General features: G+C 46.8%; 1 protein-coding gene across 3 annotated transcripts in view; it reads left to right on the forward strand.

The window, feature by feature from the left end:
• Positions 1 to 10,167: 10,167 nt before the first annotated feature.
• Positions 10,168 to 16,538, forward strand: part of LOC101677624 (histone-arginine methyltransferase CARM1-like) — a 255,756-nt gene continuing 249,385 nt past the window's right edge. The window contains exon 1 of one of the 3 annotated variants that reach the window (XM_045065033.1): positions 10,168 to 10,627. In XM_045065033.1, the coding sequence (XP_044920968.1) occupies positions 10,468 to 10,627 (160 nt within the window). In that variant the 5' untranslated portion in view covers positions 10,168 to 10,467. The remainder of the gene's footprint in view (positions 10,628 to 16,538) is intronic. The other 2 variants (XM_045065032.1, XM_045065034.1) reach the window with 2 other exon arrangements.

Raw genomic sequence — 16,538 nt, forward strand, 5'->3', positions numbered from 1 at the left:
CACCTTCTGGAAGCCAGCCAATCAGGGCCAATCAGGGCCAAGACTCACCTCAGTACCCAGCCAATCAGCAGTCTCACTGAGTCATGGTGCCTGCACTCGGGGCTATGACACCCCTGAAAAGCTGCCAACCCCTGAACCCCACACTTTCCACAACACACAGCAAAATGACAGCAGTCTGCCCTATGCAAAGACAATGAGCCTGAGCAAAACTTCCTTTAATTTTACTCTAGTCAATAAATTCAGCATTGTCATTTTAATTCAGATGCTGAGTGATGGTCTCATCGTGCTGTGTTGCTGGACATGCTGTCGATTGCATTGTACATTTGTGTCTCTAGATATTTACGTATTTCTTACGTGTAGACTACTATAAGTCTATAGGGTAGGTTGTCCTTTGAGGTGGATTGAAGGGATTTCAGAATAAATTTATAAATTTTGCTTGGGCTTTGACCTTAAAACCTGGCCTCCTTATAAGCTTTGACCCTGTAGTCCATTTTACAAGTGGAATTGTTGAGGGATGCCTGGGTGGCTCTGCCGGTTAAGCATCAGACTTGGTTTTGGCTCAGGTCATGATCTCAGGGTCCCAGGATGGAGGCCAGAGCCCCAAGTCCCTGGGGGCTTTGTGCTCCACGAGGAGACTGCCTAAGGATTTCTGTCCCTCTGTCCCTCCTCCTGCTCATGCATGCTTGCTCTCTTTCTCTCTCTAAAATAAACAAACAGATCTTAACCAAAGAAAGTGGAATTGCTGAGTAATGAGACAGATATTTTGAAATTTGGCAGATGCTGTCCTCCAGCGATATTTATCAATGTACATAACAGTCATCAATGAGCAGAAGAATGTTTCACCAATACGATTTTGAAATCTTTTGTGATTCTACAAAAGAAAGAAAGATTTTCTTTAGATTTTTATTTCACACATTCCAACTTGAGCTTGAATATCTGATCTTATTTGTGGAAAACATTTGTATTTCCTTTGTTTTTGGTGAATTGGTAGTTTATAGCTTGTGAACTAAATGATGATTGAAAATTGAAAAATCTAATTATCCTCAAGGCTGATTATTCCTCTCAGTTGTAGTAATATGCATAAAAAACTGGGAAAATAATACTTTCTTTTTGTTTACCAATTAAATGTCCTCTTTGACCAATTTGTTCCTGATTTTGTTACTGATTTTCAGAGACACTTGAAAAAACAGATTGTTTTAAGATACGAAGGAGGAAAACTCTCCGAGTGTACTAAGGTTGAGTTAGTTCTCTGTCCTCACTTGCGTTAAGCCTACACAAGTTAAAGTGGCTTTCTATTTTTACAGAGCAAGATTGCAGCTCTTCTAGAGTACAGCCCTTCTTAGCTGCTACCTGGGGAAGATAATTGGCAGGTACCACTGAAGGTCGATGCAAAGTACTGAGTGTTGCCCACTTTGAAAGACCTAAGGAGGTGTGGGCTCAGCAAACCCGTGGGTGGCTGGGCTCACAAGTGACCATTTGGGGCTGTTTTTACCAATGGCCAGCATCCGTGTTCCTTCCTTTCTTGGGAAGGTATATAAAATAACATTAATAAAATTCTTTGTGTAGGTCTTAGAATTACTAAGCATTTTTACATACATTATTCCTGTTGCCAGACCTGATGGTTATACTATGAACTGTTGCTCTTTGGGGAATAGAAATGAATTTCAAATCCACGCATGTAAATAAGAATTGAGAAGATGGGCGCCTGGGTGGCTCAGTTGGTTAAGTGTCTGCCTTTGGCTGAGGTCATGGTCCTCGAGTCCTGGGACCGAGCCTGCCTTGGGCTCCCTGTTCAGCAGGAAGTCTGCTTCTCCCTGGGCCCCTCCTCCCGCTTGTGCGCTCCCTCTCCCTCTTTCTCTATGTCTCAAATAAATACACTTAAAAAAAAAAGAGTTAAGAAGATAATCCAGGCCATTACTCTGTGAAGTTAAGTTTATTATTATTCCCTTCTGGTAACGTGGAGACCTTGGGGCAGAGAGAGGTGAAGAGGTGTGAGACCGCTTTGAAAGGACACATTTGCTGACTTAGAGCCCTGTCTCTGCACCATAATAAACTGGAAACTATACATAAATAACCAAAACGCTATTTTCTTCAGCCTTTTCTTAATAGTGACATAACTTCTCAAGGATAATAATTAGTGTGGAAGAAGGAGAGTAGACCCTTAATGCCAAACTACAGAAGAAAGGTGAATTTATTTTGAAAGCTTTCCAGTCAAACGCTGTATTAGACAAATGGCAGAAGCGTTGCAGGTTTAGATCTGATGACAAAGCTTGGGAAAACTGTCTAAAATGGCCTGCTTTGCATTTACGTATATATAAAAATTGCTTTAAGATTTATTTTTATTGTCTGCAATTAGTTGGAATATGTTGTCTTCTCGTGCCACTTCTGCCTCAGGAGCTCAGCTGTTTATTTCTCTTTGTCCCCGGAACACACACACTGCAGTGTGCCTTGACGAGGAGCTCAGTGATAGAGTGTCTCTGTCCTATTATGCAACTCCTATTTTTAACTTGTACAGTAAAACTGTCATCCTAATAATGTCCTCATACCAAAAATTAATTTTGATCCTTGAAAGGTAAAAATTTATGTGCTCTGTGTGTGTCAGTGTTCTCGGCAATCTAATTGAACAATTTTTCCCCCAGACCATCATTATAAATTTGACAAATTTGGCAGACCTCTAGGAGCTACTGAGCTGCAAATCTGCACTGTGCTTGTAAATTTCGAAGATTCTTTGCTTATCGCTGATTTAAATTTTCCATTAAGAAGGAGAACTCAGAAGGAACAGGCGATTCATTTGAAAGAATCAGAGACAAAGTAGATTCTTAAACAAACAAGGGGGACCCAAGAGAACAGTCAGGGGCTCAGCCAGTTTTTCCTAGCACGTAATGGCCCAGCTCTTAAACACGAGCCTCGTCAGTGTTTGCTTCGGCTGCAGCGAGGAAGCCCAGAGCCCCTGGCAAACGCTGTGTTAGCTTTGCAGCCAGCTCCCGTGTCAGATTCAGACTCTTAATGATTAGGAATGCCTTCCTCCTCTACATTTCTCATTTTGATGGCACCGAATATCTTGTATGTATTCGTTTTTAAATTGACATTCACCGAGCTTTTACGATGGGCCGCCTACTGGCTTTCATTCAGTCGATATCGTCTGGGTGGCCGCTAAGAATCAGGAGCTGCGTGAAGCATTGTGGATTCAACGGTGAGCGAAACCCACGCTGGTGGGGCTGACAGCGGCGCAGGGGAGAGGGATGTCCATGAAGTCATCACACACCTGCACACCCCCTACTTACACAGGTGTAATCTGAGATGAGTGCTTCGAGACAAGTGAGCGAGGTGCCCTCAGAGCCTGTGGAGTGCAAGGCGATTTCCCTGGGTAGTGTCGTTGCTTTCCTAGGCAGGACTCATTCAGTCTTTGCACGGAGTGTTTGGGTCTGGAGTTACCATCCTCGCTTTGCGGGTGAGGACTTCAGGGCACTGCAGGAGGTTCCAGTGCTCCTTGTCCTGTACTTCCCAGGCTCACGCAGGAATTACAGAGGGATGAAAGGGAAGTACTGATTGGTTGACAAGCAAGGAGTTAGGGCTCTTTAAGATAATCGCACTCTCCTTCATTTGCCCCTTGTGGAAATTTTGTGTCAACATGTCCCTGAAAAGACAACCAAGCCATTATTACAGCTTTGAATGGACGTGGAAATAGTTCAGAATATCTGTTGCAAAACCAATGAGCGGCAGATGTCACTCACTTGTAACTGAATGCTGCCGTTAGCCTGCATTATCTCTCCGTACTTCATCAGCTTCCTGGATTAGCTGCTGCACGTTTTAACCTGCGGCTCCACTTTGGCTGCAGCTCCTCCCAAGGCTGGAACCAAGTTGCAGTAAGGGAGGTCCCCCAGCAGCAGAGCGGCAGCGCCCGAGATCTTGGGAGAACTAGAATTACTGTGCGTGACGGAGTGTGACCAGCATTGCCCATCAGAATGTGACTAGCACTAATCCTGGCCTAAAGGTACATCTGCAACCATGTGATATATACAAATGACAAGGCGTGTAGACCACTGAATAAATATCAGCTGTTCTAAACATGCAGATGACGTGACAACTGGATGGATGTATATGTGTGAACTGGTGAAGCAACTTTCTTCTATGTATGGAAGAATTGAAAAGAATATGGGGTGTGTTAGTGAAATACATACTTGTACATTTTTTTGGTATTATCCCTTTTAGTCTTTCCATAACTATCTAATAAATCAGATAATCAAGTGTAATCTGGCTTCCGGTGAGTTGCTAAAAGAATAAGAGGTGGGGGTGCCTGGGTGGCTCAGTGGGTTAAGCCTCTGCCTTCGTCTCAGGTCATGATCTCAGGAGCCCTGCATTGGGCTTTCTGCTCAGCAGGAAGCCTGCTTCCCCCTCGATCTCTGCCTACTTGTGATCTCTCTCTCTGTCAAATAAATAAATAAAAATTAAAAAAAAAAAAAAAAAAACAAAGAGGTGGGTCAGTAAGCTTTCTGTGTCTGCCTTGTAATTTACTGGCTGAAGATCAAGAAATGTACCTCCTGAGAGATCATGCATCATCTCATCCAAACACATCACCCCTCTGGGGAGAGCTCCAGGCTGAGGATCAGGAACGTAGTTTCTTTGCTACTGACTGTCGCAGGAGGTCTGACCCTGGATTTAAATGCAGATTGGCAGATTACTAATAATTAGGTCAGTTCTTCAAAACGCCCCTCCCACCCTGCAATCCTCTTCTCAGTCCAGCTTGTTTTCCCTAATCTGTTCTGCTTTTTAATGTTTGCTTTCGCCTCCATACAAACGGATCTGGAGCATAGCTGTTTATTTGCTAGTTTACAAAACATGCCGGTGCGCCTCTGGGCATGAGCGGGATGTAAGTCACAGCCATGAACAAGTGACGGAAAGACAGAAACAAAAATAAGTAGAGCTGCAGCTCACGTGTCTTGTAACTAACCAGGCTTTTTTTTTTCCCTCTCTTACCAGAGAAGGATGGAGTCCGGCCACCTACCTCACGGCTTTTTGTTTTTTGTTTTTTTGTTTCTTTTTCAATAACAAAAGCTGACTTAACACCAAGATTAGCTGGCCAATAGGAAAAAAAATGAGATAACTCTTGTAAAATAATTCCAGTGGTAGCCTTCAGGTGAGGGCATATGGTCTATTTCAGTGTCAGTCTTTTTAACTTTGACTTTGTCCTGTTTCCTGCCGGGAGTGAGGATGGTGACGACAGCCCCGAGTCAGTTCTTGTTCTGCAGCGTAGTTTCTTCTCCACAAGGACCCCATATTGTAAAAGCTGCTGTAAATTCAGGGCACCGAAGAAATTGGCCTGGGTTGTTCAGGTAATAAGGAAAGCACCTGGGGCTGGCCCCAGATCTTCTTCCTCCCAGGCTTCTTAGCACCCTTCTCGGCATGATTGCCCCTTTGCATTCCCAGCCCTATGGGGCTCCCTTTCAATTCTCGCCACTCCCTCCCAGTAAACCTGGACAAGGTGTTTGTGCCTCTTTTAAGTAATCTCCACGCCCAGTGTGGGGCTTGAACTCACGACCCAGAGATCAAGAGTTGCATGCGCTACTGACTGAGCCAGGCGGGTGCCCCTGGACTGGGTCTTCTGGAGAAGGTGCTACGTCCTCCCCACGGGGTCAGCAGAGGCATTGCTGTGCCATGAAGCCAGGGAAGGTTAAGCATTGGGGCTCGTATTTCATGGCCTTCATGATTGCTGGGAGTTGCCAAGGGTCAGAGAGTAATCTACCACCTAAAATTATGTTTGATAATCTCTCAGTTGACAGCTCAATTAGGCCTCCCACGGTTTCATTGAAAATAAAAAATTGGATATTACCCGACTTTTAAACAGATTGTAGTCATTTACTTTCTGTATACCCAGGGCAGTATTTTAAATTGTCTCTTTATTTAATGCTTTCCATGTGTGTTTGTACTCCATGGCATTAGCCTTAGTAAAATTAGGATAAGGGAAAGATGGCTTTCCTTAATAAAGTGAGCATCTCCATTGTGCATACTTCTCAGGAAGATCAATTTTAGGAAAAATACTTGTGGCAGTAGATCTGGAAATTCATTCCCTTAAAATCTTCCATGTTGGGTCTTCACATACCATGGCTTGAAGCCCACCAGTGTAGAGAGTGATTGTTGGACCATTCTCTTGCTCACTTCCTCTTTCCCTCTTTCTCCATATAGTTTGTTTTCCAAGGGAGAAGATAAACTTTCTTCTTCTTTTTCCCCATAATGTCCCCCCATCTTTCATAATGAAGTTAGTCCTTCCTGTATTATGCAGGACATTGAGTACCTTCAGTAACTTAAGGCTAGTAACGATGCCTGGCATGCTCCCCCACTCCGTCCCCTCTCTCAGACCACCTCATTTTGCACCTGCAGGAAGAGCAGGTGTGCCCTTCACCAAGCCATGCACGCAGAGGCTAGGCCTAAGCTTTGAAGTGGTATCTTGCATTGTCTGAGAGTTACAGAGGTCTCTTCGCCAAGCACCACCAAAAATGAATTACCGTGGTAAAAAATAGTCAATTCCTGTCATTCAAGATAGTTATGTTCTAGAAAGCTGCTGCTAACACTGAATTAGCAAATACTGAACCGTCGCTCCTAGGGGAAATACAGTGTTACGTTCCTACAAGCCCACGGCTACACTTTTGTCAGTCAGTATATAACCTTGTGTTAGGTGTTTATCTATTTCAAGACACATTATTTAATATATATTATTTACTCATTAACATTAAGTTCACAGCTGACAGTACCATAACTTATGCCTAAGCAAAGATGATCTAAATCATGTATTTTCTCTGTAAGATACCTCACAGCCATTTTGTGTTTAGGAGCGGTAGACGGCACTGTGCTAGGGGATTATTTTAAATAGCAAAATCCCCAACAAATTGCATATGAAATGTGAAAGACAGGATACTAAATAGACTGCAGAAAGACCGCTTGTTTGCAGGGAAAGAGCTGAAACAAGAGGACAGAATGTCACTTGCTCAGCCTCAGCTGGGAATGTGTTCATCAGGTGACTCAAACTTTCAGCACCCAGCGTGTGTCTGCAAATAATCATGAAGGCATTGATAATATTGATTCGAGGGCTACATTTTGGTGAATAGGTGAAATCACAAATATGGGAAACTCAAATAAGAGTTTTGACTCCCAAGTATTTAATGGGTTAGATCATATGCAGATTATTATATTCTGTTTTAATTACTTATGAGTGACATCAGAAGCTTTGTGGCATGTAGAAATTTATTTCTAAATTGTTCAGCTGAGGCGCAGATTTTTTTTTTTTTTTTTGGTGAGGCACCATAACAAGCTGTGTGGCTGCCATATTGCTGAGGATAATATATTTTGAGATCAGGGGAAGGGGGCAGGGGGCACTCCTGCCTGGGTTTCTCTGAAGCAATGTCTGGACCAGGAAGTGGGATCTGCTAATAGGTACAAGGAAGAGCTCCCCAGGGGTTGAAGAACCTAGTCTAGACTTTAAGCTGTTGAAATAGAGCCCATGAATGGGTTGGGGTGCTCCCTGTGGAAGACAGAATATAGGTGAAGGGACATGTGCTCACCCAGCTAGGTGAGATCCTCTGATCCCAGGTTTGCACCCAGTTCCGGACTTCCGTTCTCTCTCTCAACTCAGCACTTGTCCATTGAAGACCCTTTGGTTGCTGAGCTTGCTGTCACAGGCCCCTGCAGATGAGCTTAACTAGAGGTCCCTTTCCAGATGTTACTTGGGGAATGAAAACTTTGGGAAGATTATACTCAGGAAAAACGTAAGTGCTTTTGATGCTGTATGACAACAGAGTCAATCAGGAGGTGGCAATGATGGGTTGGGGTGGGGTGTCTCAGGGAAACTGTGTACCAGGGGTCCTCCTCTTCCTTCCGAGAGTACTTACGCCTTCTAGAGGATACACAAGAGGAAGAATCTGGATCATGTTGTTGGATACATAAGAAGAAGAATCTGGATCATGGCTTTGGATACACAAGAGGAAGAATCTGGATCATGGCTTTGGCTTCCCCAGTTTGATCCTCTGGCTCCCATTCAGTCTCTGCAAACAGCTGGCAAAGCACGGCCTCCTTCCTCCAGCACAATGTGGAGGTGGCCGACCAGAGATGGGAACTCAGCAGAGAAGTTTGCCCAATTCATCTCAGAATGCTCTGTTGCAGGCTGCAGCTCTTCTGTCTTCTCAGTAACTCTCTTGAACTGGTTTAAAAAAAAGGTTGGTGGCCCTGAAAAGAAATTTTGGATAAACTGAAGACAGAAAGTGGAGCGCAGCGGTGGTTCAAATAGAGGGTATGGGTGAATCTGCCTTCCATGCAATACAGAAGTCGGAAAAACTGATTCATGGAACTTTCTGCCGGAGCTTGGGCCAGGGTAAATCTGCTCAGGTATGCATAGGGCTACTCAAAGGCGGAACACTGGTGGGAGAGGAAGCCCCAGGAATTCCCACCAGCTTTGAGAGGGTGGGGGGACGAGAGCGAGGAACGTGGGAACGTGTACGTGTTGCTGTGTTTACTGTTCTGGGGCCTTGAGTTGTAGCCACTGGGAATACTAAGAAATTAGTCTAGTAGCTTCTAACTTTGGAAAGTGGTAGTAAGTGCTATTGGAGATTTACTCTTGTGTCCGAACTGTTGTAGAGGACTTCCGCTACTTCTCAGCTGTAACTGGGCGAGTTAGTTACTATTTTGTGCCTGTTTCCTGATCAGTAAAAGTGAGGGCAGTAACAGTATCTCTTCCCCAGGTTGGCGGGGAGGAGTAAGTGAATAGTGTACATGACATGCTTAGTGCAGTGCCAGGCGTGCGGGAAGCGCTGTGAGACACCATGGTTAGTTCCTGATTTGGGAAGGCAGGAGAGCACTTCGAGGAGGCTGGAAGCAGGACAGGCAGAAGGATATAGTGAGGGCTGGGGTAGGGCAGAGTGCAGGTATTCTGTGGGCCTCAAACTGCAAACCCTTTCCAGAACTCCAGCTCATTAAAGGACATCTGATTCGGGGCACCTGGGTGGCTCAGTGGGTTAAGCCTCTGCCTTCGGCTCAGCTCATGATCTCAGGGTCCTGGGATCGAGCCCCACTTCGGGCTCTCTGCTCAGCAGGAAGCCTGCTTCCCCCTTGATCTCTGCCTACTTGTGGTCTCTCTCTCTCTGTCAAATAAATAAATAAAAATCTTTAAAAAAAAAAAAAAAGACATCTGATTCCAGGAGGCTCCCGGGGCACAAATCAAAGCCATGAGGCAGATGGAAGTAAGAACAAGATAAAGAAGAGCGTGATGCTGGGGTCATGGAGGTAAGAGACAAAGGAGGGAGGAAAGCTTCTCTGGAGGGAGTGAGGTGAGAAACCAGAGTGACCACGTCAAAAGGAGGACAACAATGGGATGTGGGGTAGAGGTAGGGGAGACCCTTGAGACCCAGCCTTTCATAAAGCCTGGCTGGGTTTCCCAGTCCAGGTGGGCAACTCTGAAGTTACAGACCCCATGGCCTCCGGGGAAGCTCATTCTTACCCAGTCAGCCTGCTGGAATCCCTGTGGATGTCCAGCCCTTGCTTCCTTCCTGCACTCCATTCTGCCTGGCGCAGCAGAGACCAAGGACACACAGAAGCTGGTTCAGAAAGTGAAGGAAAGTTCCCTTTATGGCTCTTGAGTCATAAAGGGGCCACTGGTCAAAAGAAAGACTACTTCCTTTATTAATCCCCTGCAGCCAGAGACCAGCTTTGCTCTGCACAAGACTAACATGTGATGTGGCTCCCTGGGGTTCGGAGGCCCTGTCCTTTGGCGCTGGAGCCAGCTGGCTAGGTTGGGTAGCTGTTAAAGAGTCAGGCCTCTGCTTGGGGACAAGAGTCCCTGGCCCTCCTGACCCAGGACTAGGAAGATGATTCACCACCCAGCAGCAAGCAAGTTTGCAGTTCCAAGTGATGGGGCAAGAATGTGGTCATTTGAGCCCTGACAGTTGCACGAGGGTCTCAGCGCTCCCCCACCGCCTGGCTGCTGCTGCTGCTGTGGGGACCTGTCAGTGAAGAAGCACTCTACGCTTGGCATGGTCGCTCCCACGTGGCCATGAGCACCCCAAAACCACCTGGACTGGGCGAGAGCCCACCCAGCAGAGAGCCTGGGCCAAGGCCATTTCCAAGCCAACGCCCACGCCCACAGAGCAGTCCCAGTGAACAGCAGGTGTCACCCTTCTGCTTCCAAACCCCCAGTGCCTCCAGGTGCCTCGTGAGCTCCCCAAACTTGCGCGTGGGAGCAGCGGCCCGCTGGGGTGGCCCCGAGCACCTGCGCGGCGCCTGCGGGGGATGGGGGGGCGTGGGGGGACGGGGTGGCAGTGCGGGGACGCGGGGCTGCAGGTGCCCGCGGGAGCCCTGGGCGGACAGAGGTGGACGCTCGGACTTGCGCGGAGGTGAGGAAGGTGGCTGGCGCTTCCAAGTCCCTCCCCCTTCCCCCAGGCAGTTTCTGGGGGCGCCGAGCAGCGCGGAGGAGGCGCTCGCACCATGGCCCGGGGCCCCGCGCGCCTGCAGTTCCGCGTGCAACTGCGCTTCGTGACGGAGGAGCAGCTTTTCGGGGCCGGGCCGCTCTCGGCCCCGACCCCGAAGTCTCTGAGACTGGAAGTGCACCCGGCGGGGGAGGAGGCGGACGCGACGGTGATTGACGGTGAAGTACCGAGTCCCGCTCCAAAGTTGGGTCCGGGGGAGCGCGAGCGCGGTGCGTGCGCCCGGCGCGCGTGTGCGGGGCCGCGGCTGCGTGTCCAGGCTGTGTGCGGGGTGCGCGTGTGCGCCCGGCGCGTGGGAGTGTGGGTTGCGCCGTCCCTGTCGCCCCGGGAGGTGTGCACCCCGAGCCTCGCCGCCGAGAGGAAATGCCGGGCTACTTCCCCCCACTCCCGCTGGCCCAAATCGCGTCTGTCTTGCGCTCCAAGAACTTGGGAGCCGCGGGCAGCCGGGCCCTGAGAACTTGTCCTGGCTAGAACTTAGAGGTGTCAGAAGCCAGGTCTGCAGAAGACAGAAGCGCGATGATCTCGCCCGGCACCCACTCAGGAGCAGGGCAGGACAGGGAGCCCCGTCTCCTTACTTCCAGGCCTGCTGGGCTCCTGTTCCCTCCCCGGCCGCTGGCCACCCTCCCGCCACGCCTGCAGCTTTCTGTGGGCCAAGTTCTGATGCGCCGGAAGGGCCGTGCGGCTTGTTCACCAGTCGGAGTGGCTGTCGTGGCCAATGTGGTCTCCACTGGACATTACATTTTGGTTCAAAAAAGAGACCTTTTACAATGACCTGTGACCCCTGGCTTCCTGGAACTGTGGGTATGTTGAGGGAATGCTTTTAATTTGTATAGTATCCTAGACTTTTTTGAGAATCCAAGGAAACCTATAGAACTGCCCGCAGAAAATGGGCATTCCGCAGCATCAGACGGGATAACAGCTCCTCTTGGCAGCTTATATTAAATACCCTGTTCTAGTATGTGGAGGGAACAGAGCCCCAGACAGCTGTAAGCCTCCAAAGACTCCTGGAGTTTCTTTTTCTGGCCCTAACTTCTTAAGATTTTGAGAATTATTTAAAGTACTCTGTGTTGGTTCCAGTGGGAATTTCAAATCACACAACTACTGACTTGCTCCTCTGTGAGAAGGAGAATTTAAGTTCGCTGCTGTGTCTCCAAGGCCTTAGGACAGACAGACACAGTAGATGCTCAGTACCTGCTTACTGTGGGATGATAGAAAGCCTTTGCATGTGTCTTCTCACTTCCCTCTGGGCTGGGATGGGGAAGTCTGGGTCTTTAAAAAAGATATATTAAATATTGTTTGCCTAGTGTCTTAGCTGGAGTTTTGGCAAGGGATCAAAAGCCTTACTCAGCAACTCCTAGATTTCTCTTTTGGTTGCAAGAGGTGGGGGGCGGGGAGTGGCTTCTAGTATTTCTCCTGGGAATTTTAAAACTCAAGGTGCCAGAAAAGTGTTCAGTTTGTTAACGATGATCATCTGACTTAATGGGTAGCCAGGCACGTGGAGAAACAAAGGCACAGATTTGAGCTTGACACATTATTTGGTGTCCTGTGAATTTCCTTCCCACAGATAATGTGTTGAGAAGAAATCCCTGAGGTTCAGGGTGATTGAAGTCGTAGACTCTCCCACAAGTTACCGATGCCTGGCCTGTGTGGTTGTAATTATCTTACAGAGAGGAATATGCTTTCCCTTAATGCAGTCAGTCACTAGAGTCTAGAGGTAACCTCTGTGGGATGGGTTAGACCAGAGTAATGGAAATGGGAAAATTAAAGCGAGGGCAGGCAGTCATTGTCACGCAGTTTTGACAATTCCTTGGGAAAGAATCACTAACCAGAAAGAGGAGAGCTCACTCTCTTAATAGCTTAAATCCTGAAACGCAATTGTTAAAGCCTTCTATGGAGAGTTTTGGGAGAGAAGCTATTCTGGAGTTGTTGTGTTAGTAGCTCATTTTACTGTGGGACCAGCTAGACCGCTGTATGATGGGCAGGCCGAGCGAGTTTAAAAACAGATTCTCATGAACTCTTAGTAGAACGATTTGGGTGTGTTCAAATATAGGAGCCACATTTCGAATGGTTAGGATTTCTCCTGGGATAAAGGGCTCATATTCTGTCCCCCAAACAACAGTTTTCTCAGGCTGTTCTGAGGAATAGCTGGACGGTATTTTTGTGAAGATGTTTCAAAGGAAGCTTAATTAAGCCTGGTAGATGATAACGGGGAGAAATAAAACAACCTTTTAGATTCCTAATCTCAGTAGCTTGTCATGTAAAAAAGGGAACAGAGCAAGAGAAACAGTTTATTCTCATTTCAAGCCTTCCAAAACTGACAATGACTTTATAAAGGGAACGCACGCACCAGGAGATCTCTGAGAAGACAGTCATTCATTCCTTTTCTTCCTTACATATTTTTTTGAGTCCCTGTCCTCTCAAGCCTGCCTGATTCATCCTTTTATCTCCAGAGTCTTCCACAATACTCAGTACACACAAGACATCAATAAAAGTTTCTTGAGTGCATCAGTGATTTAAATCAAGAATTTTTAAATGTTGCAGAAATAAAACTTTAAGTACTGAGTACTGAGTGCAGAATCTGAGTTGCCCGCAAATGATTAAGACAACTGATTTGATGTAGTAGAGGGATGTTTTAAAATACAGTATATTCATAGAAAACTTGAGGTACACTAAGGTCAATAAACCAGGTGCTGAGTGTCACTGGAAAGTTAGCTGCTTATAGTTCCCGGCGGGGCGGGGGGGGGGGGCACACCACGCCATGGTGGCGGACACATGAAGAAGCATTAGGCTTGTTGGGAGTGGGTGGGAGACAGATAGAGTAAGGGAAATTGTGGGTAAGAGACTTCACTGTGGTTTTGTGGGAAGGAATGGGGGAGGCGGCATCAGCAGGCTTAGGTTGACAGGTTTGAATAATTTCAGTGGGGTCTGGAGAACCAGGGCTGTCCCAAGTTGTCCAACACCCGGCCCCAGGTTGATTATGGCAGGTGGATAGTGGCCTGGAGTGTGAGAGCCCAGTCAAGGGGGTCTGGGAGGTGTGGGCTCTGGATTGGTTGGCTTGTGTTTGAAAAGTGTGCTTGCAGTGAGTTTGCTATCTCTAGGAATTGGCTAACCGAGGAGGGGCTGTCTCCCCAGGGTCAACAGGACCCCAAATGTCAAAGCATCAGGTACAAAAATAAAAGACATGGTTAATACAAGGGAGAACCAGAATTGGTAAAGAGAGAATTGGTAAAGATGGTATATAGGGTGGGGGTGGCTGCCTGCTGGGCTTGGAGGGGCGGCCGCAGGCAGGATGAGCCTCAGGATAAAGTCTGGAGTTCAGGTGATGGGGGATAAATACTATCTTCATACCTCAAGTGTGGGAAAGAACTGGAAGATGGACAGAAAGCAGAGAGCAGGTGGGAGATGGGTCTGCTGCTTCTCCACTCCTTCCTCCAAGGTCAGTGCCGTGACGGGGGGCGGGGGGGGGGGGGGCGTGGCAGTGGAGAAAGGAATTTAAGACCTGAGACTGTGTCACACAGAGGTTAACCGTAGACTGGATCTCCAGGAGAGGGCAGAGAACATTTCTTCCCTTGCTAAGTTTAGAGCTATCTTTTAATTAATCTGGAAGAGTTAGGGAAATATATAAATAAGCCACACAAATAATCAAGTATAAGAATGCAGAGATTTTTTTTTCTCTGAGGTATTTTAAAAGGATGCTAGGTTTTTTGTTCCCTCGTGGTTGCTCATCTCATTAGAGGGGGAGAAGAGAGCAGAAGAAAAGTCAGAGTAAGACATCCTCTGTATCACGTGTGTGTATTAATCTCCCTTCATTAAATTCTGGGATAACAGACGCAGTAAGTTGAAGCCTATGATCAGAATCCTGAAGTCAGTCACCTACAAATGATAGAGGCATTCATTTGCTTTTCGTTCAACAAATATTTATTGAGCACATGTTCTGCACTAATCACTGGGTGAGCAGCACATGAGCTAGATAAAAGCCCATCGGTATGGAGCTAATATTTTAATTGGGGGAAGATGCTGGCCAATGACATAGCAAGACAGTTTCACCGTGAGATAAATGATTTGAAGAAAATGAACCCAATGGAAGAAAGAAACAACAACAGAGACAAAGAAAGGGAGGGAGGGAGTCCAATTTAGAGAGTAATCGGGGAAGGTCTCTCTGAGGAAGTAGTATCTGATCTGAGGCAGGACAGATGGAAGGAGCCGGCCAAGCAGAGAGCCGGAGGAAGACAACAGGCAGAAGGAACGGCAGCTCGAAAGGCCCTGAGGCTGCAAAGAGTTGGCGTGTTTGGGACGGCCAGCGGAGCCGATGCCCACTGAGGGAGACGGGGAGTAATGGGAAATCAAGATAGCGCCCTGGTTCTTCTTAAAGTATAACAGGCCGTCTTTAGGCTCACTGACTGGCAACTATTTATGATGCTTCCAGAATCTCTCGGTAAGGAGCCAGGCAGGGGATGGCTGGGCTGGGCGATTCTGTTGCTCCTTGTGGCGTTGACTGAGGCTAATCCCTGGGACCCAGCTAGTGGCCAGCTTCATCTGGGGGATGCAAGGCGACTTCAATCACCTGGGCTACAATCGGAGCTGGGATCATGGTTAATTTTTTGTGTCAGTTTGGGGGGCCTGTGTATCCATGCATTTGTTCAAATATTATCTGGATGGTTCTATGAGGGTGTTTTTTTGGATGAAACTCATGTTTAAATGGTGACTTTGGGTGAAGCAGATTGTCCACACCGAATGTGGGTGGGCCTTATCCACTCAGTTGAAAGCCTTAACAGAACAAAGACTGATCTTCCCCAAGCAAGAACGAATTCTGTCAGCAGATGGCCTTTGGACTTGAACAGTAACAGTGGCTCTTCCCTGGGTGCTCACTCTGCTAGCCTACCCTGCAGATTATAGGTTTGCCAGATATATGGACACCCCCGCCCCCGCCACGGATACTGTTTCTTTGGAGAACCCTGACTAATAAAATGAAGATGACTCAAAGATTAGGACCCTCAGTGGGGAGCCTACCACGGCCTCTCCACATGGCTTGGCTTCCTCCCACATGACTTCCTCCCACTGTGGACTTCTTCCCCAGAGACTTCATGGGAAAATGTGAAATGTGAAAATGTGAAAAAAAAAAAAACCTTCTATTAATTTTCCAAAGTAAATTGGCAATTAGAAATAATGTAAAGATATTTGGCAAGCAGCTGTAAAGCAAAGCTACCACTTTTATGTGGCTTACATTCTAGAACCATTTGGAAAGTTTCAGGATTCTTTGTCCATGCTGGACTTCCTGAAAGACTGTATGAGAAAAATATATTTTGTGATTCTAGCAGATTTACTGTGTGTATAGTTGTCTTTTGTGGAGTCTGTAATGTCAGCCTCTCTGCTGAGGAGTCATTTCTCTGGGCCTTTTTATGTGCTGTTCTTTCTGTTTAAAATGCTTTTCCAAATCCAGATCTCCACTCCGGCCTTTCATATATTTGGTTCCTACTCATCCTTTAGTTCCAAGTTGGAGAGTCCTGTTTGGAGAAGGGGCTTCTCTTCAGGATGAGTACCCACTGTTCCCGTTGTGTCCCCTGCCATATTTCTCAGCCCTTTGCTTTCCAGACAATTACCACAACTTGTAATGAGAAATAAAAGAATTTTATGATTGACTTTGGTTAAGATTGAAGTCGGAATCTCAGGCCACAAATTTGTAAGAATATTTAATGAGAAACTTTTGAGAAACAGGGAAGAGGTTGACCCAAATGCTTCTCAGAGTGTGAGTAGGAAAGTCGGAGTGTATTTTCCAATTAGGCCCCGTAAAGGCATCAAGAATGGTAAGCACTAGCCAGGTCCGGCGGAGGGACTGTCTCGGTCCAAACTCTGCATATTCTGACTCTTGTCATCATGAAATGGAGTTCCCAGCCAGTGGCTTTACTAAGAAGGGCAAAAAGATCTCCAGTCATATTTTGTTTTTAACTATAGAAAGCTTAGGGTGATCTCCTGGGAAATATAAGTCAACTTTGAGGCTATTACGACCGCTGAAAAGCTTGTTTAACATGTTTGTTATGGGAAATTGTATTTACTTACTATATGTGTATTTTA

Source organism: Mustela putorius, unplaced genomic scaffold (assembly GCF_011764305.1).
Source record: "Mustela putorius furo isolate JIRA1106 unplaced genomic scaffold, ASM1176430v1.1 tig00003854_pilon_pilon_pilon, whole genome shotgun sequence".
In the NCBI taxonomy this organism is placed as follows: Eukaryota; Metazoa; Chordata; class Mammalia; order Carnivora; family Mustelidae; genus Mustela; species Mustela putorius.